Here is a 23,727-nt window from a genome sequence, read left to right on the forward strand (position 1 = left end):
GCCATTGTTGTCTGTGGTGAACTATTTAGAGCCTAACTAAGTTTGCTTTATGGAAAATTTTCATTGAATTTCTATCTTGTCACCACCTGAAAAGGTACCGACAATTGTCACCTAAAATCGTCACCCGAATGCGACGATTCTCACCCACGGTGACTACGAGAATAGGGTAAGAACTCACAAAGTTCATCCGAAGTGACAATCCTCACCTAAACCGACTACGGGAATAGAGTGACTTGGGTGACTCGACTATCGTCACGTCACTCGAGGCGCAGAATAAGGGCCATTATGATTAGTTTAAAACAAACAAATACTGATTTTAGTAACGCACCTAGCATCACTGGTGAGGCCGTCTGCTCATCAAAGTTTGAGGTTATGGCTGAGGCCAATTTCTCGCCAATACTATCGCCCGTATATACCCTTATAACACTGCTCCTGATCGCCCGACAGCATTAAGCACATCGCCAGTGCAAAGCGCCATTTTGGAACCAGAGAAAGAGGAAAATCGATTGCCATCGAGTTATTTCGATATATGAAGGGCCCTTATTCTGCGCCGCGCATGAGGTGACGATTGTCACGTCACTTCGAGTCACCGTGAGATTTGTCACCTTATTCCCGGAGTCGAAGCGGGAAAGGTGACAGCGGTTCATTCAAGGTGAGTGACCGAATGAACACATCTGTCAAAATGGTCGAATTTGTTCAGTGCTGTTTTGATTTTGTCACACTTCGGATTTTCAAAAATTAATTTCAAAATTATGAGTTCGAATTTTGGTAAAAGAAAGGCGGCAATCGGATTTTATAGTGCCAGCAAGCTGCTCAAGGAAAAAAAAACGATCAATTTTTACGTCCTAGGATAAAATTTCGGCGGTCACAACTGAGCCTAACAAGCTAGAAATTGGATGGTACAAAAGCACCGAATTGTATGAAAAACAACGAATGCAGAAGTCATCGGCTATTTCCTGCCAACCGGTGCCCAGGAGGATTTAAGTTCAAAACATTTTTACCAACTTTAGCAGCATAATTTTTTGGGTAAGTTATATGCGAAAGCGGCAGGGGAAGAACAAAAAATCTAAATTAAAATATCATTTTAGAATAACGCTGCTGGGAGGAACCTTTCAACTAAATTCCAGTTCCTAAATAGGAAAATCTTGAACGCTTAAGCCCATTGTCAAATTGTGTACGTGCGATTTGAAAAAGCTGCTGGAAAAGAAAAACAGGTTTGTGCATCGAGCCGTGGATTGTGGTTTCCATGCAGGTCTGGGACTTTTGTGCTAGCCAAAAGGACAGGAGTTTTTTGGAATTTGATGGACGATTCCCGTTAATTATACGGATATGCTAAAGGTGAGAAGATGCGGCAATACCTTTTGGTCCTGGAGGAAAGAAGAGTCCGGTTTTCAGAGAAAATTAAATTTTAAAAATTAATATCTGTGGGTATTTTCAATGTAAAAATAATATTCAAATATATTCAAAATCATGTTTATTTCAATTCCAAATTTTATTTTTTAAATTTTAATCAGTTAAGCATCTGGTCTTAGCATTCAAGATTATTGCCCAAACATTTAATACTAAATATGGAAATAGTTCGGTCGGGTCCGGTCGGGCGGATTTCACTGGAAAATTGATTTTTGCCCGAATTTATTTTATTAATAATTCACCTCAAAAATTTTGATTAAAAAGTGTTTAATAAAATTAAAAGGACATTGATTTTCAATGTTTTAGTCAATTCGTCGTTCTAACGTTTCGCAAATCAAATTTCAATTTAAACTTAATTTTGGATTTCATTAGGAGACCATACTTTCCATTCAGTATTCCAATTCAAATTACATATTTTAGATAGCAATGAGAAAGATTCAATATATTTGAAAATCATATTTGCTAATAAATTTTGTTACATTTTGTTTGCAAAACTAACATTCATCAGTTTTATTAACTATTTAGAGCCTAACATTCTGATTTACATAAATTTTCGATTAAATTCCTATCTCGTCACCACCTCAAAAGGTACCGACAATTCACACCTAAAATCGTCACCTGAATGCGACGATTCTCACCCACGGTGACTACGAGAATAGGGTAAGAACTCACAAAGTTCATCCGAAGTGACGTTCCTCACCTAAACCGACTACTGGAATAGAGTGACTTGGGTGAGTCGACTATCGTCACGTCACTCGCGGCGCAGAATAAGGGCCAAGGTATTTTATTCAAATTTCGTTTCACTTTCTCAGGTTAATGTTGTGTTTATTTTTCCAGATAACTTGGCCGTTAGAAGGCTTGGAAAATAACTCCCCAAAGAAAACCAAGGGCTAAGCTTCACGAACCACATACACTGCAATTTCACATCCGTATGCTGCTGCATAATTCCCTCGACATTCGCAACAACCAGATAATCTCGAACACCGGGACCACGATGAGCACCTGGAGGAAGAAGGCTGATTGGTTCCGGACGGTTGCGGTGTGCTTTCCGCGAAAGTGTAATAAGAAATGCAAAAAGGAATAAATAAAGTAAAAATTGAAGCTAGTGAAATTTAATTATTTGAAGAAAAATCCTTGAATGCCACGTTTTTAGGTGACACGCATACATATGCACTGCCTTTTTAAATGCACTCACACATAAGCACAAACCTATCATACCAATACTATCAAACCATGGCCCTTATTCTGCGCCGCGAGTGACGTGACGATAGTCGACTCACCCAAGTCACACTATTCCAGTAGTCGGTTTGGGTGAGGAACGTCACTTCGGATGAACTTTGTGAGTTCTTACCCTATTCTGATAGTCAACGTGGGTGAGAAACGTCGCATTCAGGTGACGATTTTAGGTGACAATTGTCGGTACCTTTTCAGGTGGCGACGAGAGAGAAATTGAATGGAAAATTGATACAAAATGGAATATTTTGGTTCGAAGTATTTATTTACATTAAAGTTTGATAATTTTGAACACAATCAGATTAATTTACTTAAATTAAAAAAAAAAACTATCTTTTCTCAGTGAAAAAAAAAGTTTATTAAATAACTGGTATCATAAGATATTTTCATTAGATTTTGGGAAAAACATTTTTCCCTTTTAAAAAGTACATTTTTATTGATTGAACGAAAAGTTGTTCTATGATCCATCAATCGAAAATCAATTCCATTGAGATTCGTTGCTTTTCCAGTTGGTGGATACATGTGTGATTTCATCGGTTAAAACTAAAATTTAAAACAATTAACATCAATTGCATTCTATACTTACCTATAGCTTTTCTAGGGAACCTGTCGTCGGAATGAGGGCATCATTTTCTGCATATATTAAAACGTCGATGACCATTCCCCAAAGTTCCTCGCAAAGCAGCTGGTCCTTTTTTTCTCTATAGACGCCCGTTTTTCGATCCGATTTATATCTACACTTCAGCCCTATGGTGGCCATCCATCGATTTACGCGCAAACAGAATTTCCAGCAACTTGCAGCACAAGACGAAAATAACTTTACTTACTTGAGAAAGTTTTGAAGTTTGGCATTTAATCCGCTCCTTTTTATACCGATCGGTTCGGGCGACAGTCGTCGACTTCCACATTCGATGCAACTCGATGCAGGTTCCGGACTCAACCTTGGATAATGAAATATCCATTTGGACCACACAATTTGACCGTTTTTTTTTTTTCGAGCAGCTTGCTGTTTCCGTACAATCCGAATGCGGCCTTTTCAAACCCGGAATTTTTACTTATTTTGTTGAAATTTGATTCGCAAAATCCGAAATGCGATCAAAATCAAAACAAACCAGAACAAATTCGACCATTTTGACAGACGTGTTCATTCAGTCACTCACGTTGAATGAACGTCTGTCACTTTACCCATATCGACTCCGGGAATAAGGTGACAAAAGTCACGGTGACTCCGAGGTGAGGTGACAATCATCACGTCACGCGCGGCGCAGAATAAGGGCCCATGACAGATGTCAACGAGAGCTGTCACTCTGAACCGGGAAAACCATTTCAAGTAGAATCGGTTGGGCCATTTAATGCTTGAATTCAATGGGAGGAATGCTTGAAGAATGCTTGGAGTCCAAGCATTCTTTCAAGCATTCCAAGCATTTTTTTGTTAAGCGGGTCATTTTAATGATTTTTGAGATTTTGACAGTTACTGATGAACAACAAAACTGACAAAGGCGCATGCAGATGAACCAGATGAATCATTGTTATTTTTATTCTTCCGAACAAAAAGTTCATACTTAAAAATTCGGAAAGTTTTGTTCGGAACAGTAAAAAAAGTGATTATTTTGTTGTATGCTCCGCTAAAAGTGAGGAAATTATTAGGAAATCAGTAAGCTCTATCTTAGCTCAACCGGGACCAGGTAAATAGTCAAGATGCAAACGGATATTTTGGCCACATTTAAAATCCTCATTATTGGAGAGAGTGCTGTTGGGAAATCGAGGTGCGTATTAAAATATTTTTACAGATTGTTGAACTCTGTTCTTAGATTATTTCCAGCAGGTCAGTATCACTGCATAAGATATGTACTATTTCATTTAAATTATTTTAAATTGCGCCATTAAAATAGCATTTTCATGACCCTGATGTAATTTTTTTTTTCTTCCAGTTCTTGTTTAATAATGATCATTATTTTGTCCTTGTTCTGACAGTGGGTAATTTAAGTCGCAAAACTCTTCACATTTAAATAAATTAAATTCTAGTATAGATAAATCAAATTATAAATTGATGTCATTAATGTTTGACCCAAAGTTAATGAAAAGTTTTAAACAAGAAGTGATAAATTTCATTTCGTTAATCAAAAACTCGATTACAGCCTGATGCTTCGTTTCACCGAAGATGACTTCGACAAGGACCAGGCACTGACTATTGGTGTGGATTTCAAAACGAAGACAATAGAAATCGATAACATCAAGATCAAACTGGCTATCTGGGACACAGCTGGACAGGAACGGTTTCGTACCCTAACTCCGAGTTACTATCGGTAATTAACGATCTCAATTGAGGGAATTTCGTACTTGTAATTTTACATAATTGAAATGTCTCTTTCCAGGGATGCACAAGGAGCGATTCTCGTATACGATGTCACAAAGAAAGACTCATTCCAAAAGCTAGAGTCCTGGTTGAACGAGCTGGAAATCTATGGCACTCGTAATAATATGGCAAAGATGGTTGTGGGAAACAAGATCGACAGTACGCAACGGGCAATCAGCAGGGAAGAAGGATTCCAATTCGCCAAAAAGCACCGAACGATGTTTATCGAAACGTCTGCTAAGAACAACGAAGGGGTGCGGGAAGCCTTCGAAGAGGTTGTTCGGAAGGTATTCTAACTGCCTAATAAGATGCATGGACGATAGACTGGATACTAAACTATTTTATTGGTTGCAATTTCACAGATTTTGGACACTGATGGCCTATGGGAACGCAACGATTATGGGGACACCCTGACCCTACAAAATGGAGGGCAAGAAAACAAAAAATGCTGTTACTTGTTTTAATACCCCTTTTAATATTCTAGCTACTAAGCCATACTAAATGTAAGGGAAATAGAAGATAGGTAGTAAGCTTTATTTAATCACAATCGTCATAGCTTAATCGAATCACGGGATGGTTAGGACCGAGAGATATTTTTTATAACAAAAAATAGATAAAATTTTAAAAAAAATATATATACTACTTAAAAAAAACAAACAAAAATTGTGTTATAACGATCAGTAACATTCGGTTTGAGTTTTAGTTTTTAAAGTACATAGCTTATCAGACATCGATAAAGGTAACCGATGCCCTAATAGTGAAGCGATCGGTTTGGTTAAGTGTCATAAATAAATTCGAAGCCGAAAGTATCCAAATAAAAATAAAAAAAATTGTTTTTTTCATTCAGAACATTTTTGAAGACTCATTTGGCTCTTGCTATCTGTTCCAATATTATTCCAAAACTTATTTGCCAGCGAATGCAATAAAGTTTTTATTCAATTATTCACCCTGAATCGAATAAATTGATTTAAAATGATGCTTCATAACCCTAAGCCAGACAATAGACGTTGTTTGAAACTTAACGAATGAAAGAAGGTGATACATTAACATGTTGACAATATTGTTCTTTTTTTTTGTTTAAAGCCAATCTGTGTACATATTATCTATTATTTTACAAATTCCTTGACTAAAAGTATTCAAATGTCGAATACGCATAGGACGCAGCCAGCGACAAATACTCGAGATATTGAAAAGCTTGCATAACTGCAGGCGATATATTTTAATCGCCTAAAGCACTGCAACAAACAAACTCCGCATTTGACAAACAGATTAAACTTTACACCTGTTTGCAAAATAATGGCGACAAAAATTAAATTATTACAAAGAATTAAAAAAAAAACAAAATATTTAAAAAAAAAATTAAATTAAAATAAAAAACTTAATAAAAAAACTATCCTTAGAGCGTCAATGTACTTACTCCACATTGGCTGTGTGGCAGCGGCCTAAAGAATACTGCCACTGGAATACTGGTCCATGTCGTACGAGGCGACTTATCCAGTACTTCCCAGATACGTTTATCTCATATTTCTGTCTATTGGAAATCAATGAGGCTGTATCTGGGCGGGGGAGAAAATAGGTCAAGGTCAATTATTGCATGCAGAGTTCAGAAGTTTTTCAAGTTCAAAACATTGGAAGGAAATGTTTTGAATCTGAATCAGTTTTAAATTCTTGCTAGTATTTTTTAACCTTTGTACGTATTTTCTCTCGAGAAGGGTATACCAATAGTGCATATGTAGTACTTGCATTTGCACAAGCTGTATTCTTCCATATTTTCTCGTTCTACCAATTTGGAATATGATTTTTCATTTAATAAATCTCTTTGCTCTCCTAGTAACTCCGTTCAATAAAATCTCTTACGGTCCCATTGCTTCTGGCTATCTGTTAATATTAACCGATTTGAAATCATAGAAGCATATGATCTAAATTACGTTAGTTATATCTGTTACGTCAAGCGCAAAATTAGTGTATTTTCCTTATAATGGACAAGTATTCAGTCCCTTCTATCTTTGGATTGGCAACAGAATTTTGTGGATATAAACGTCCGTTTATATAAAGATATTAAATTGTAGAAATTGCATCATGGTTATTCAATCATTGAAGCCGTACAAATATCGTTTCCGTGGAAAAAAAAATTTCAAAAAAATATATTTTTTTTAGGGTTGCCAAAAGGCCTCAATGTTCCCTATTAAATCAAGTTTTTGATCAAAACTTGTACCGCATGTCGACAGTCATATCTGTTTCACCTAATATATGTCACTTCTCTTGTATTGACACATGTTCCCTTAGCTTTAGAATGGTATAGTGTTAAGAAGAGTCAAAGCTCCTCTTATATCGTACTCTGATATTCCGTATCATACGTCAATCCTGGTTCTGGAATCCACTGCTACAGCTTCGTGCAGTGTTAATATCGCCTGTTTCAAATTTGGCGTCACAGAAGCTCATTGAAGTCCTCTAACCAGAGCGCTAACTGGTCAGTTAAATAAAAATATATAAAATCAAGACTTTGTGCTCTGAATCTGCTTTATGGTTAAGCTATGATTCAGATGTACTATTGTATGTATGTATGTATGTATGATTCCCCCATCGGTAGCAAGGTCCAGCCTATGTCTGTGTGGCTTGGCCTTCGAATTGACTTCTAGGGCTTCCACGGCCGATGGTTCGTCGAGAGAAGGCATCCAACCCTAAGAAACCTACAATGGTTGGCAATCCACTCCACTTGCAATAATCGCTATGATTCAGAGGTACTGTTGTACCTATATTTACCTTCCACTTAGTGTGTACATGTCCCTCTTTTGCCCGACTTCTTTTTTTTTTTTAATGTATGTCAGAATTTAACAAAGGAAGTTTAAAAAAATGTACTTATTTGCAATATTTTGATTGAAAAAAAGCTTCATTGCTTAAAAATCCCTATGTGGATAGGCTAAATGCCAACTTTGCCATTATAAAATCGTTTATTTGCCCTCATGGTAGCATCCTGGTTAGAACATTTTCTAATCGTTGTAAACTCAAATCTCCTGAATTTTGTAGTTGTGAATCAATAATGTATGATTCTTTTAGCTCATATATGCCTGTTTTTCGATTGCTAGAAAGCTTTTATGTACTCTCGCCTATCCTGATATAAGTGTGCCTCATTCTAAGAATTTAAACTAAAATAACAATCTGTCATTTTTCACCCAATGTGGTTATAAGCTTCAATGCTTCAAAATTCCTACGGGGATCGGCTTCATGCCCTAAATATTTATTTATTTTCTAATCCCTTTATGGTTTTCAGGTTTCTCAGGTATATGATGAAATCTGTAAAAAAAAAGGCTAGGCACAATTTTCCCGTTTGTTTGGATAACGTGCCGCTATCAAGCCTACCCCTTTTCTGATACCTGATCCTTAGAGAGTCAATGTACTTACTCCACATCCAGCTTATTGTTAACATATAACGAAAAGTAGAGTAGCTTTTAAATAACGCGGAAAACTGATTGAAGAAGCAGAAGAGTGATTACAACAATTTACTGAATGAAAACTCGCATTTTGTAGGTGCATTTTTATAAGGAAACATTCCTGGCTTGAAATGAAGGAAAGTTACATTCCTAGGAAGCCATGTTAGTTATATTTGAGTTAATTTAGAATCAACATTAGAATAACAACAATTTAAAAAACGTATTCAAAAGGTTTAAAAAATGTTTATTGGTTATTTTACATTCACCCTAATACGACTGTAAGCATTACCAACGACGCCTCTCAAATTCCAAATGTTCTTGAACGTTTCCGGTTGCACGTTGTAGTTATCGTCCACGGCTTTGGCCCACACTTCCAGCTTTTGTCCCGGCTTGGCAGGGATTCTGGCCGTCCACAGAGACCACGACCAGTGTCGTCCTCGGCCCGTGTTTTTCTCAACCTCGTTCAAATCGGCCACCTGCCACGTTTTGCCGCCATCGGTCGAAATATCCACCCGGATGACTTCCTGGCCGCCGCCAGACCACGCGTAACCTTTGATAGTGATAAAACCATTGTCCGCCTTTACCTGATCACCATTGGCTGGTGAGCAAATGGCCGATGTTACTGGCATGTTTTGGATAGCGGGTGCTTTCTTAAAATCGACCGTGTCCCAATCGGTACTCGGGCTAAAAGATTTGTAATCATTTTGTTGCCAGTGTGAATCAGATTCTTTAGGCGAGACAACAATTCTTCCTAGCCATTTGACGTTCCGCGACCCAACCACACCAGGAACGATAACCCTCACCGGATAGCCATGGTCCCGACTCAAGGGTTGGCCGTTCATTTCGTATGCCAGTATCACATCACCTCGCGGATCCATTGCCTTTGCCAATGGAATCGAAGCTCCGTACGGCGTGCTTGTGGGATCTGTATCCAGGCCTTCGAACTGAACATGACTCGTTTCGTCCGACTCTACTCCCATTGCTTTAAGTACATCCACCAAGCGAACTCCTGTCCATTCCGCATTTCCGACCGCACTGGGACCCCACGGCAGTCCTTTGATCGGTTTGATGTCCATCATTTCTCCCCGGCGATTGCCACCGCACATAATCGTTGCTGTGACCGTATGTTTAGGATATTTCTTGAGATCATCCAACTTCAACACCTTGCTTTTCCCTTTGCCTTTGCCAAGTTCAACATCAATTTCCAGCTCATATTCTTTGATGTCGACTTCCGGTACCGGCAAATGATTCCGCACATAGAAAAATTCGTTCGGCGTCAGGAAACTGTCGACTAGAACCGAGGCCGGTGGTTCTGCATTGAACGGCCTTTCGGTAGCCGCTTTCAGAATTGGATGACGCTTTGGTTCCGCCGCCCACGGGTTGCCCTGGTCCTTGGTGCTAGTGACGTCGTCCTCTTTCAGGTTCCCAATGCGAAACGATTCCAGCAGCGTTAGCACTTCAGCGGTGTTGTGCTGCTGATAGATGTGCCAGAATGGATCAATCGCGCTTCCTGTTGGGAGTATATGGATGATATGAGACAATCAAAAATAAGAAAAAAAAAATATCGAAATTCTAAGAGAAGTAAACCCATTTCTTAATTTTTAATAAATAAAATTTGTTGATTGATAAAAACGTTAAGTTCTATCGAAGTTGATTAGAACACAGATGACCGAATCGTGAAATCGAACCTATCAGTCGGATTCATTAATGGAAGAACGTGTATGCGGGTCAAGCAATCAATGCTGGTCTAGCAACTACAAGGGTTAACCTATCCCAGTTTAATTAACAATGGTCCTATATAGAACCTCCCCACCGCCATGGGTGGGTCGTATGTATGTTTTCGATAATCTGCACTCATCAAATACCATCCAAAATCTGACCTTTACTACTGGAGTAAGAACACACAACACCCGCCATTTGAATTATTTGCAACGTTGTCGGTCGATAACTACTTTAGGACAGAGAAGAATTTCCTTCATAGAACCAACCAATAAATAAATAGTCGCCCAACTTTCAAAATAAAATTGCTTCAAATATTTAAACAAAAACTTAGTCGATAAAGCAAGTCGAACAAAGCTAGTCTTAAGATTTTTTTTAAATTGTAGTGTTAATCCTTTCAAATGTTAGTTTAGATGTAGAATGTTTTAAATTTTTTTTTGTATATTTTAAAGTGAATCTCTTAAAAGGAAATCTCTTTCCATTGAGATTCATAGTTGTAAGTTAGTTAGATTAGTATCGTCACATTTCCTCGCACTAGATTATTTACATTTTGAGTTCTTAGCACGAGTAAAATTTTGCTCGCGTTTTTAAGTTTAATATTTCTTTGTCCAATTGCAATTGTCAGACGTGCTGAGAATAGTAGCGTCCATTACCAGGGGGCTCAATCGAGCCTTTTGGTGTGGGGGAGTGTGGTGGGTCGCTATATTATAAAAAAAAAATACAGTGGCATACTTCGTACGTTGATAACGGCATTCTAGATACGATCTAAACCGTATTTCCATTGAATTTTTATTTATAAGATTTATGCGTGTTTATTATGCGTGTTGTTTCAAATGCGCGTTTTAAATCTAGAAATACAGTGAATCCCCAATTTTGTCACGCACCAATTCTGTCTGCCCCGATTTTGTCACCTTTTTTACCCGATATTGTCACTATTTTTTTTATAATTCCTTTAATTAACGGCTCTTACCTTTAGGCTTTAAGGAGCCAAACTCGTTTTGTATTTTTACAATTGGTATGCTTAGCTAAATACTTCTTTAGAAGACAAAGAAGGATAGAAAGGGGAAAATGAAAGAAAAAACAAAGAATTATAGACGAAGATTAATAGCTTTTAGGAAAAGATATATTTCGAACATGTAGCACTATTTTTTATTTAATGTTAAAAATACTCAGATTCAATCCTTCTCCGTTTGAGATGATTATAAATTGATATCGCGTCAATTGATAACATTGTTATACTACATGATAACATCGATAGCGACTTATGAATTACACAAAAAAAAAAAAGATGTGTTGTGTTTTTATTCACATTTAAACAATAATAAAGTTGGTAAATAATATCAAAATGATAAATATAACGACACAACACATAATCGATATGATCAACAAACTTGTTTATGGATCCTTGGAGCCAGAAAGTTACAATTGCGTAATAGCAAATATAATAATACTCTCTGGAGCCACGTTTTTCACTCCTTATCGTTTGAAGCTATCTTGAAGCCTGAACTTCCACAGGGCTTATGCTAGCAATCAAACGACACAAACAACTTAGCCCAAACGCATAAAAGAAAAGCGAAAGGCAATTCATCTCCTCTCGATGTGTGCAATCCTCCACGATGTTCACCTTAAAACTTTAGCTCATGGAGTAGCATTATGACAGACTACCTTTCGCCTGCTGGCACAGTTCTCGTAATTCTTCATTTGCAAAATTCCGTTGACAACAAGCGTCCTACGGTCACAAATAGCTTGCATCTTACTTTTCTAAGTTAGAAAGCATCTGGAGGCGATCAATGTTAAGCCATCGTTGGTAATTTTACTGCGTTCGAAGTCTAAGCAAAAATTTCTATTTCTTTCGAATTTTCATTCGGCATTGCATGCAGTCTTTTTAATCCGTAATCTGAAATGCAAATATTGATAATGAAAATCTCCTTGAAATTATAGGTTTTGTTTTCACCGGTATTCCATTGAATTTAAGACGATACAAATTTTGTTGACAACATAGATTTACTGATGAAAACAAAACAAATCAAGAAATTCTCGAAGAAACACGCCAACTTGACTGTTTTAGTAAGAACTTTCTCCATGGGGTGGTGCTGATATACACGTCCTTGCTAGAGTATATGAAGCATGCTAAAGGCAGAAACACAATACAGCGTTGAACGTCGCGTCGCGTCAGCTGTCAACGCCGTCGTCGAGTACTAAAACGCTGACGCGACGCAACCGAAGATTTTTGCATCACAATGCAGCGTCGAAAGACATAGCAACCGAAAGTTTGTTTTGGTTTGCTGCTTTCGCCCCACTTTCTGATTTGTTGTCGCGAAACAACCCCAATTCAATTTCACCAAAGTTTTCGCTGGTTGAAGGACGGCTGCTGCCCCACGGAAGGGAGGCATTGTGAAATTTATTCAAAATAAGAGATACAGCAGGTAAGGTATTTCAAATAGTGCTGAAATACAGATTTGTTTTTTAAATTACAAATATATGATTTCTTTTAGGTTTCCATAAAATCGTCCGTCGAATTCAAGCATCTTATGTAGCCGATCAGTTGCGGGTAGGATCTGAATCGATCAAAAGATAGAGCTGTTGCACGAACCGAATAATTTAAGCCAGCCTTGTGTTTAGGTGAGTTAGTGAGGATCAAAACCAACCAACCTCAACGGAAGAGTATTTTTATGAGGCTCCCCAACTCAACTCCTCAATTGCACGGTGTTAATTTTACACGAAAAATGTGGAAGATTGAGAAAAAATGTATAAAATTATGTTGATTAGATTAGTAATAAATGTAACTATTTCATTGAGTGTTTTTACAAAAACTATCAATCCGAAAATCCATTTGTATACATTTACAACTCCACAACATTATGATTTTTCATCGATGGAAATCTCCGAAAAAAAAATGATTTTCTCAACGTGTCAAAGCACAATGAAATGTTCATTCTTAATGATAAAATTCGAAAATTTGTTAAATCGATTAGAAAATATGGGTGATTATAAGAGATTCGAGTTTATTAGTTTCAAACTTTGTAGAAAACACAAAGTCGGAATATTTATAACGCTGCTGATTTTAAATTTTTTCAAAAACAGAGCGTCGACGTTGTAGAACGCTGCTGTTTAGAACAAGTTTTGCATTTTAGTACAATGCCTTCATTGACGCGACGCACCATTGTGGTGGCTCAAACGGAAAATGGTATCCCCAAAATGAAATGTCAACGCGACGCTGACGCGACGCGACGTCCGACGCTGTATTGTGTTTCTGCCTTAAGAGTTACCAATGTTGATTATAATATGTTTGGTAATAGCTTATTTCGAGAAAACGCGCTATCAAGTGGTTGTAGTATTCCAATATCCATGTTATTTAATTAAAAATTTGTGTTTTTCTTTCGAACGCAAGAGCAGGTATGTAAATGTTGTTAAATTATGTTTTTCAGCAGGTGGAGGTCAGATGAAGAAATATGGTTTTAAAAAAAAAGATCGAGTATAAAGTTCCACGTTCAAGATACTGATGAACGAGAAATTATTTCCTTATATGAAATAGGGTATTCAAGTTCCCTTTTTCCGTTTGCTCTCGCTCTCTTAATCGATGCTTAGTTCATCTTACTCATTTTTAGGTTAAACACAACAGTAAATAAAACTCCAAAAATCTTTAAAAAAAAACAAACAAAGTTTGGAATATTAAAAATCGGTTAGCATAATAAACTTTAGATTGACCATTTATTCTCTGATACCCATTTGGCTCTGAGGACCTCAATTGAGCTTTCTTCAAAGCTATATATTTTCCCAATCCCATGGGGGTTAAACCCCCCCATGAGAATCCAAAAAAGCATGCGAGGTATTCTACTCTTCACTCCAAATTTTAAATTCAGAACCAAGTTAAGATTATAGAGTAAGGTGAATCAAGATTAACAATCTCGACTAAAAACTAATGTCAAGACCTCAAAAATCCATCTCAAGTATAAAATTCTGCTACACTTTTTTCTCACTTGTTCATATTAATTCAGGTCTGAATATTAATTTTTTTTATTAAATTAAACCCATTTCGTAGGTTCTGATTCCATAATTGCCATAACCAAAATTGTATTCCTATTTTCGTATTTCGGATTCTGTTTCCAGTTCAGAATTATGGATTTTCAGTTTGATAATCATAAGAAGTTTGAATTAAAGGCTGCTTTGAAATTCTGGTTCAAATTAGGTTTTGCATTTCACATCAAATTTTGAATCACGCTTTTCGAGATAATATGCATTTTCAATATTTTGATAATAGTTTTCCGAATGTGAAAAAGAGAAATTTTGTTTGTAAAAATAAATAATTTAAATAGTGAATTTAGATTAAACCTAAATTACAGGGTATAAATTAAAGATTCTTGATTGAGGGCTCAAAAACTAGACTCATAAAATTCTGATCTGGTTTTTTATTTGGAAATCGTATTTTTTGTACATTTCAGAAATCGTATGGAGATTCGGATACAGATTCAAAGCGCAATTTTTGAATTCAGATTCGGAATTCAGATTCGGAATGCAGATTCAAATTTAAAAAAAAAATTACATGGTAAATAAATTTTACATTCAACATAACTTGTTGAGGAATTCCATTGATCTTGGATTTAAAACTTGGCGGACTAAATACGAAATATCTCGTTTTTTCACTTGCAACAGTGTGCTATTTACACTTTTAAGTAAAGCTCGAATGAACTGAATTTAATTGCAAATTTGTTTTTTCAAGAAAATTGAAGACAAAATTTGCCGTAACTTAAAAATGCTAAGTTTGTTAAATTTAATCCAGGGGTTTTTGAGATAGAGAATGCTGAATTTAGATGTTTTTCGTTATAGATTTTTCCGCGGTGCTTAATGTATTAAGATTGCTTGTCAATTCAATTTCCAGATTTCAAATTTTTGAGTTTATCCTCAGCCTTCAATGGAATCGGACGTACTACAACGCGCTCGTTCACAATTGATAGGCTATTGTTTCCCTTTTGATGAGAAAAACGTTTACTAGTGTGTTGCCGGCGGGATGAGTCCTTCTCCCGGAGATCATCCGGATAGGACCATGCCAGCATGGATGGATCCTGATGGTGTACATGGAAGATTGTATTTCCTGTTTTTGAAAGCTAGAAATGGACTCGAACTTCCGAAAAATCCGTTTGTCATAGGAAGATCGATCGAGCAGTACGCGGGACAGATAGAAAGTGGCTACTTTGTGAGGAATAAAAGTTGGTATGTGCTGAGAATTCGCAGCACAGATCAAGCTCGTAAAATTTGTACCTACCCTTAGACCAAGCCCACCGCAAGTTGCTATTTCGGTCGGTATTTTAGATGTTTTGATTGGATGCGTTTTTATCTACTTGCTTATTTTCGCACCCATTCGTGTTTGTTTATTTTCTGATAGCGACTACCGGCTGCGTTGCTACCGGGTTGCTACATAAACGCATCCTGTTACAACCTACTGCTCGAATGCTATTTCTCGAATCAAGTTAGCAACTGTTGGTGCGATGATGGGTTGATAAATATGTTGCTGAATGTACTCGATTCGCGGTTTAGCAACCATTGGTGGGCCTGGTCTTACAAAATTACTCGATGGCACGCCAATCGAAGTTGGGCGCCATCCCGAGTTGAACAGCAGAAAGTTTGTGAGCTAGGTTCTATCTACGATAGCGCGTTGTTTTTTCATGAAAATGTATATTCCTTCATTCTAACATAGGATGCTTTTTAGAAATCGTTTGTCTATCATAAAAACCAAAAATTTGAAGTGATTTTTAATTAGGGATTTAAAATAGGTTGTATTTTTTTCAAACGCGTTTTTCTTGATACGCCATAAATGGAGTTAGATTCTTTTTATATGTTGGTAAATATTTGACACTTTATTCAACATAAAAACATAGTTACAAATGAACGCGAGCTTAAAACTAAAGCTAGAAATGACAAAAAAGGAAAGGGTGTATAAACAAGGGAGACAAAATAATACGTGAGCTAGGTTCTATCTACGATAGCGCGTTGTTTTTTCTTAAAAAATGATATTCCCCTATTCTAACATATAGAGGATGCTTCTAAACATCGTTTGACTTTCATAAAATGCAAACATTTCAAGTGATTTTCAATTAGCGATTTAAAATAGGTTGTATTTTCTTCAAATGCGTTTTTCTCGATTAGCCATAAATGGAGATACATCCTTTTCACGTGTTGGTACAGATATCTGTGTTAATATAGCAGTCTTTTTTAAAGCCACATTTCATATTCATACGAACGCCAGCATCGATAGAAAAAATCACTTCGATAGAAAAAATCAATTTACGTTAGGATCAGATTTTTCATCAAGCAAATTTGATCCGAAAATCTAACGATTTTTATCTCATTTTTTTTTAAGCAACTATTTAATACGAGAATTGTTAATATCAAAATACTTAAAAATGAATAATCATATAGTTACAAACCTAATTTGTTTATTTTTTTTTCGTGGATTATTGGGCAATAAATCATAGATAAAAATAAGTCACCGAAGCCCCTCCCTCCCCATGAGTTTGTTCTTCCTACGGCCCTGTTTAGAACAATACATTTTTTAAACTTATATTAATACCTTGTTTTGGTCATTGGGATTTTAATCACTGGGGATCAATCATTTTTCTTGATTATACCGGTCCAAACAGAGTGTTTTAAGAAATATAGCAACATAGCAATTATTCAAACAATTATACCAGATTTATGGATTGTATTAAACTTACCAAAATAGCATATAGCTACAAAAGTGGAGGCGATATATCTACAATGACAAGATTCCAACGATTTGATTTCCCCACAAAATGCAAAATAAACAATTTCAAGTAATTTGAGTAAAACGAAAAAAAAAATTCTTCGACCAAGAGTTGAACTCCAGTCTCCGAGGTCGCAGTCCGGTATCTTACCATGATGCCAACTCATCAGTTGATATGAACCACGCTATAGCTTTATAGGTGAGATTTTTTTACGAACCGGTCAAAGGAAGAAAGGGAGAGATCGTACAGAGTTTGAATCCGCTCATTTATCGTAAATCAGTTCACTCAAATCTTGAATGTCGAACTAGCGTATTCCCAACTTTTTGGAGACATATTTACGAATTGACTAAACTGCTATCCGACTTAACTATTTTTGGGCAAAGCTTGTCGTAATTGAATGATAGAAAATCACTCAATACCAACTTGTTTACGATGGTAATTGAAAATGAGGCCCTTGGAGCCAAAGGGGTATATATAAGTGCATGAAAGCTTTTTTCGAGAAAACACAGTTTTAAGTTGTTGTGTTTGGCAATTTTCCATATATTTTTCGAAAATTTGTATTTGGCTTTGGAACGTAAAATATGCAAATAAAATTCTAAAAATCTGAAAAAATCTTCAAATATAGTTTGAAATATGAAGAATCGTTTGGCATCATTAACTCAAAATCGACCATTTTGTTACTTATACCCCTTTGACTCTGAGGGCCTCTAATGTCTTAATATTCGATTTGGAATATCATTTCTATTACGACTTCATGTTAGCTAGGTATCGTATTTGATTATCAACTATTATTTAGCTTACAAAAAAACACCCTACACTGTTTAAAATGACGCAGTAATGATGTTTTCTTACCAATTTGAACAGAATTAGTAAAAAGGGAGCTTTTTTTAAATTTCCCGATTTTATCATTGTCCCAAATTTGTCACCCCAAAATGCATCATGGGAGTGCCAAAATCGGGAATTCACTGTACTGCGATTATGTTTTGCCTTTTCTCCAACATTCCTTTCCATTTAGCCAACACCAAGTTTAGAGCGGTCTCACAGAAGTGATTCTTACGATAGCCACTCTGTTCTGGGACAAGCAGTTTATTCGTGTCAATATAATTTATCATTTGTTCCTTAACTGCTAACTCCATCCAATACTTTCTCGTACAGGGGAAGCATATTAGTTGGACGAAATTCTTCTGCTTTCGATGTACCATTGACTTTTTTTTTATTGGAACAATCGAAGATTCTTTCAGTGTTAAAAATAGTTTCAATATTTTTTTTAATTTTTATAACCGCGATCTGAATTTTTGTAATATTGAAATGTAAAAAAAAGTTTCACGATGCTAAATTAAGCTTAAAAAAATTTTGAAGCCATATATGATTTCGTATGCAGTAGAAAGTTAAAGTTTTTTTATATTACATTTTAAAACACCCGTTAGGTTAATTTTCAATCTTTGTTTGTATTCAATATACTTCGAAATTTATATGGATGATATAAAATAACGATACCTTAATGAAAACTACTTTTGCTATGATAGAAAAACCATCACTGAATATTGCGCGCACTATGCTGGTAATGACTTAATTCGTTGTTTGTTTTCAGTTCAATTAAACTCAAATTGGATAAACAATCATACTCTCATTTTTATCTAACTTTTCTGATCTATTAAATGCAGTAAAATCAACGCCTATTACTGATGTTTTACTTTGGTATCGAATAAGATCAATTGGTGCTTTAATGAAACCTAATATTGGCATCGGGAAAAATACGACGCCAAATTATACCATCATTTTTGGGCATCAATTTAAATTTTTTACACTCTTTTGGCAAAACTATAAAGGGTTTCCACGATGAAATTGCCACACACAAAATTGATTCGCAAAATTCGAGCTTTCATCCAATTGTCATCAAATCTTTAGGGATTGAAAAATAACTATTAAACTTCATTTTACCATTTCATTCGTACTTTTGTTTACAGTCCATACGCAAATGCCCGCACCTTGGCCTTAACCCCGGCCATAAGAATCTGCACAACCTGTGAATCAACCGTTTTTGCATGTAAACCCATACTTTCTTCAGTTCATCGACTGTCTTCACTACCTTGGGTCGTTTAAGAAGGAGCTGCTTCATAATCGTCCAGTATTTCTCGATGGGGCGGAGCTCCGGAGTGTTGGGAGACTTGAACATTTTCGGCCAGAATATTGTTGGAACGTTGTGGGCCTTCAGGAGAGGAAGCAGCTGCCTCTTTCATGCACACCTGTCCGTTCATCGTGTCCTGGGTCACGAAAGGTGCACTCTGCTTCCCGCACGTGCAGATGGCTTGTCAAACCAGGATTTTATTCGCAAATTTGGACATCTTCTGAGTGCGGACATGCTCCGGAACTCTAAACTTATCCTTGGCCATGAAAAACAGGTTGCCGGGGATCTGTTTGATGTAGGCCTTCACATATGTTCCGTCGTCCATGATGCAGCATTCAACTTTCGTCAGCATATATAGGTACAACTTCATGGCACGCGATTAGGGGCCTTTTGTACCTTGATTGTTAGAAGCCCAGCCTTTGTTTTGGCCTACCGGACAAAACTTCGGCTTAGGTGCAGCTTCTTAGCCACATCCCGAACGGAGGCGTTCGGGTTTCGGTTGAAGGCCTCGACTACGCGGTTGTGATTTTTGGTGTTTCACGGACTACTTTTTCTTCACTTCTGGGCTTCCGATCGGTGGTCAATCGATGTGGTCAATTCGTGATTCCCAATGTTTTAGCAATGGAACGATGCGAGATGTCCTTGTTCTCGTGATGAATGCGTAAGATTTTATAACGCACGTGCTGTTCTTTCGACTCCATTTCCGCGAGTTTTGATCACAGGACTTTAAAACTTGCAGGATGTAAACAATACACTATGAACTAAATCCAACCAAATTTTCATTTAATTCTACTCAACGGTTAAAAAGTTAGAGCAATTTCATGGTGGACACCCTTGAGTACAAGTACTGTACACCAATCAGTTTTCTCAAAAATCACTAGCATCCAAAAAAAGAAAAATAAGTAGGTATATCAGAAATTTTCATTTTGGGTTTTCCCCATTTGCTAAATTATGGGAATTTAGAAAAAAAATGAGAGGAATAAAAATAAAAGAAATTTAAGTTCTTGTTTTCTAGAAAAACACAATCCGTATACAAACTTTTTTTCTCAAGTTAAAAATGACAAAAAAAATCGATTGGACTTGGTTTCAGACGCCAAAAAGCTTTAGATTTAATACATAATTTACAAATGTGTCTGGCCGGACTAGAATTTATTTTTTAACAAAATGTAACTTATTTTGTTGGATTTTTTCTCCGAGGAATCTAATGAAGTTTGTTTAAGCCACCGCGCGGCTGTGTTTAACTTCATTTCTTCAATATTAAGAAAAAGAGCATGTTAGGAGTCCAAACTTGACCGACAAATTTAAATAAAAATATGGCCATGTTATGAAATTTTTTGTGCCAAACAGTCTAAGCAGTTAGAACACGCAGACAAACAGAATTCTCAATCAATTATTTCTATTTTCATCCTAAATTTTGGATTTAAAACTGAGATCTTGTAATTCTCAATTGTGATTTCTATACGAATTGGGAACGATGATAATCCGTAATATTTACTCTGTGCGACTCAATATCCATGTTATTTTTTAAAGATAAGGTTCAGCTTCGAGAAAAAAAGATTTGTTATCCTAGCACAAATATCATTATTAATTGACAATATCGCCCACCTGCTTTCTTCCAATTTTGAGCTTACCGGCCGCCAGCATAACTTTATCGCTGCCCGGATGTTTTGGCACGAACGAGGTGATGTCGTAGACTCCGATCCCGTACGTTACCCAGATACCGGTCTGGGGCGAGTTGTGCTTCGTTATCTCGTCCAACGTATAAACCGGTAGATCTTTGCGTAGTTCGCTGTGCGCCTTACGAACATCGACAGCCGCAGGGCCAACAGATTTGGCGTACACTTTCGCTGAGTCATCTTCTGTGGGATCCATAAAAAGACATTTTATTAGGTAGGTTTCTTGCGGTATGCCTAAGAATAGGTGCTTACTTAATTTTTCAACTATGAGGTAGGTGAGCAGAGAGCCACCAATTAAAGTGACGGCCGTGGCTAGTGGGTTTTGATTCCCGGGCGAAGATTTGTCCTCAAAATTGCCTGAGCTGTATGAGCTGAGCGCTCTGGTAGTCAGAAGAAATCTTTTTTGCTGGGATATTCGTTGCACAGAAGACTGTGGTTGACATCTGTAAATTGGATCAATATGAAAGTTAGTTTTACCAGAATGATAATAATCAATGAATAAAATTTCATTAAAAATTTTACACCTACATTAAATAATAGTGTTTAGCAATTTGAAATTCTATTGATTAATGCTAAAAGATAATTTTCCAGCGTTTGCCCCTTACGGTATGTTACCGACGCATTTCGGAATTGGCGATAATCTTCGAACAGCAGATAAATTGAGTGTGGACATTTCAACACTTGCAGACGGAGCAGCTAAAATGCCATGGGAAAGTGTGAAGTAGGTAAACAAAAAACAACCTCTAGTTGTCGAAAGTTGATACATATAACATTTTTCAGCCTACTTTGTCACCACGCAACAGTAGTGTTGATCCTCACTAATCACAGATAGAGATTGGTGAAAGATAAGAAGTCGAATATTTGAACCATTGGTTATCTATCATATGCTGACCATGAAGTTGATTTGCCGAATCACAAACCAATAAATCTTCCACAGATATCACGATATTGCAGCCTTATTTCTAGGGCACGATTCAAACATAATGGTGTTTCACCAAAACTTGAATCAAGGCAGGTGATCTTAATTCAACTTCGTAAAACTTTGCGAATAACATTTGTTCGACTTACCTTCTGAAAAAAATCACACTCCGCGACAACATCTTTGCGATTACACTTTTCTTACCGTACTGACTAGCTCTCGTGTGGAGCTGATATGATGGCCAAATGAAAACCGGCTTGTGAATCGTACGATGCGAATATAGGGAATAAAAACCAACGTTCAACACCAAAGTGGCTCAAACGTCTTCGGTGCAATTTTAAATAGTAAAATAAACAAATAGGTATATTTCATACATAAATATAGATAACCTAGGGTTGCCATCCGTCCCGCAAAAGCGGGACATGTCCCGCTTTTTTCGAAAATGTCCCGCCGTCCCGCTTTTTAGTCAAAATGTCCCGCTTTTTTTTTCAACCAAGTTTTTGAATAAAAAAGTTTTTCAAAATTTGATTTCATTGTTATATCCAAAATGCAACAAACTGATCTTTACATATCACGGAAACTCAGGAGATTTAATTTTGAATGAAATATTCATTCTTTAAGAATGTACCTCATCTCATCGATACATACATATCACTAAATTTCACTTGAAATGGGTTTATTTTGACGAACTCATTTTAGATAGCAATCTATTAAACTTGGAGCGCCAATAAATTGCTTATTATGTAGCTTTTCAATTCGTTAAAAAATGTTGCCAAAATGATTTGATTCTGGGAAATGCTAGTGGTTGACTGGTAAAATGATTTACTGGCTCTACTTTGCACTAAAATGGTTTATTTGATTGGCATAAAAATACCAAATAAATTGGTATAGAAATAATTTCGAGATGTTCTCAATCATACAATAAGATTTGAATGACTTACACCATACAAGAAAAAATATTCAAGCTAAGAAATATTATTAACAGGAACTCTTGTACACAACTAAAAATTCAAGGTTATTAATATTTGTTTTGAATTCAATAATTAATTTTTTCTTGACATTCAAGAACAACTATGGTAAAATCCAAAGAAATATCTTGGAATGTTTAAAAACTAAAAATCGCTTGTAATACTAGTCATTTTTTCATTCTTTGTTTTTTTTAGTTTCAATCAAAATTATTTAAACATCTTTGTGTTATTCTCACTTTTTTTTTACTGAAGATGCTGTTGGCGAAAAACATGAAAAAGCTTAAATTTTGTTCGATGTTTACTCCTGGGTTTAAAATCATGGATGTAGACGCGGAAAGCAGGTGTTTAACCAACTGAGCTATGTTGCCGATTTATAAAATTTTATATTCAAGTAAAAAGTACAATACTTTTTTACCCAACCAAAAAAAAACACATACAAGTTTTGTATAGAAAATTCAAATTCTTAAATTTTTACGCCTTCCATAACTTTTTTTTGTTTTTTTCGGTGCCAGAAATAGCAATCAAATTTTTTGATAGCGATCCACGCAGTCCTGAATTAGCGAAACGAGTCCTAATTTTGTATGGAAACTGTAGTGGATTTGCCTAAATATTTAAACTATGAACTAAAGAGTTATCTTCCGATTATTGAAAACACAACTTTTCGTGTTAACAAACGTCTTAAATCTGATCTTTTATTTTCAAAGCCTCCTAAGTCTATCAAGAACATTTTCCTCATGCTATCTATCTTCTATTTCATTTTCACTCCTTTTTTCATTAGCTATCAGTTTCAATAAACACCTTTACTATTTTTGCCATCTCTTTTCCACATAAACTGTACTCATTTCTAACGGTACATGTTAGCTACGTTCGAATTGTACCTGTAATTCATTTTTTTCTGCATCTCAATTCAAACTTCGCTCACTGTTTTCCTCGATTTCTTTCTTTCATCTTCTATTCATTGATTTTTCTAAATACCTTTCCAACCAACATATTTTTCCTCTGTATTTTTTATGTCAGTTACTAGTGTTCTCTACAGAAACTTTTATGGGTATACAAATTTTTTCATTCCAATATCTCCAGAGATGTACTGAAAGTTCCAAAAAATATAACTTTGGATGAAAAATATTCCATGATTCTTGCAGTA

General features: G+C 36.2%; 2 protein-coding genes and 1 long non-coding RNA gene across 5 annotated transcripts; 2 read left to right on the forward strand and 1 right to left on the reverse strand.

The window, feature by feature from the left end:
- The first annotated feature begins 332 nt into the window (after window positions 1–332).
- On the forward strand, window positions 333–2,511 carry LOC129748167 (uncharacterized). 2 transcript variants are annotated; one of them, XR_008737664.1, is made up of 5 exons: window positions 333–652; window positions 850–1,026; window positions 1,089–1,338; window positions 1,999–2,189; window positions 2,248–2,511. It is a non-coding gene; the product is annotated as an uncharacterized LOC129748167 (long non-coding RNA). The 2 variants fall into 2 exon arrangements; XR_008737663.1 differs by lacking the exon at window positions 333–652 and having other exon boundaries at window positions 659–1,026.
- Window positions 2,512–4,338: 1,827 nt separating this feature from the next.
- Window positions 4,339–5,818, forward strand: LOC129748166 (ras-related protein Rab-18-B-like). The gene is made up of 4 exons (XM_055742683.1): window positions 4,339–4,409; window positions 4,782–4,949; window positions 5,019–5,286; window positions 5,362–5,818. Exons 1-4 carry the CDS (start codon window positions 4,342–4,344, stop codon window positions 5,461–5,463), a joined length of 606 nt encoding a protein of 201 aa, XP_055598658.1. The 5' UTR covers window positions 4,339–4,341; the 3' UTR covers window positions 5,464–5,818.
- A 2,835-nt stretch (window positions 5,819–8,653) lies between these two features.
- Window positions 8,654–21,899, reverse strand: LOC129748157 (sulfite oxidase, mitochondrial). 2 transcript variants are annotated; one of them, XM_055742668.1, is made up of 4 exons: window positions 21,765–21,899; window positions 20,949–21,139; window positions 20,652–20,879; window positions 8,654–9,940 (listed from the first exon to the last, which is right to left on the reverse strand). In XM_055742668.1, the coding sequence occupies exons 1-4, from the start codon at window positions 21,794–21,796 to the stop codon at window positions 8,682–8,684; spliced, it is 1,710 nt and encodes a 569-aa protein (XP_055598643.1). In that variant the 5' UTR covers window positions 21,797–21,899; the 3' UTR covers window positions 8,654–8,681. The 2 variants fall into 2 exon arrangements, with proteins under 2 accessions (XP_055598643.1, XP_055598642.1); XM_055742667.1 differs by lacking the exon at window positions 21,765–21,899 and adding an exon at window positions 21,302–21,384.
- Between the last annotated feature and the right edge of the window lie 1,828 nt (window positions 21,900–23,727).

This window comes from Uranotaenia lowii, chromosome 2, assembly GCF_029784155.1.
Source record: "Uranotaenia lowii strain MFRU-FL chromosome 2, ASM2978415v1, whole genome shotgun sequence".
In the NCBI taxonomy this organism is placed as follows: Eukaryota; Metazoa; Arthropoda; class Insecta; order Diptera; family Culicidae; genus Uranotaenia; species Uranotaenia lowii.

Bases quoted from the DNA above. Each gene is read 5' to 3' on its own strand.
- LOC129748157 (XM_055742667.1), bottom strand. From the start codon at position 21,369: ATGTCCACACTCAATTTATCTGCTGTTCGAAGATTATCGCCAATTCCG. The intron at 20,880-20,948 runs GTAAGCACCTAT...TGGATCCCACAG, and splicing joins CCTCATAGTTGAAAAATTAA to AAGATGACTCAGCGAAAGTG. The intron at 9,941-20,651 runs GTAAGCTCAAAA...TACTCCCAACAG, and splicing joins TAAAGTTATGCTGGCGGCCG to GAAGCGCGATTGATCCATTC.
- LOC129748166 (XM_055742683.1), top strand. From the start codon at position 4,342: ATGCAAACGGATATTTTGGCCACATTTAAAATCCTCATTATTGGAGAG. The intron at 4,950-5,018 runs GTAATTAACGAT...GTCTCTTTCCAG, and splicing joins CTAACTCCGAGTTACTATCG to GGATGCACAAGGAGCGATTC. The intron at 5,287-5,361 runs GTATTCTAACTG...GCAATTTCACAG, and splicing joins TCGAAGAGGTTGTTCGGAAG to ATTTTGGACACTGATGGCCT.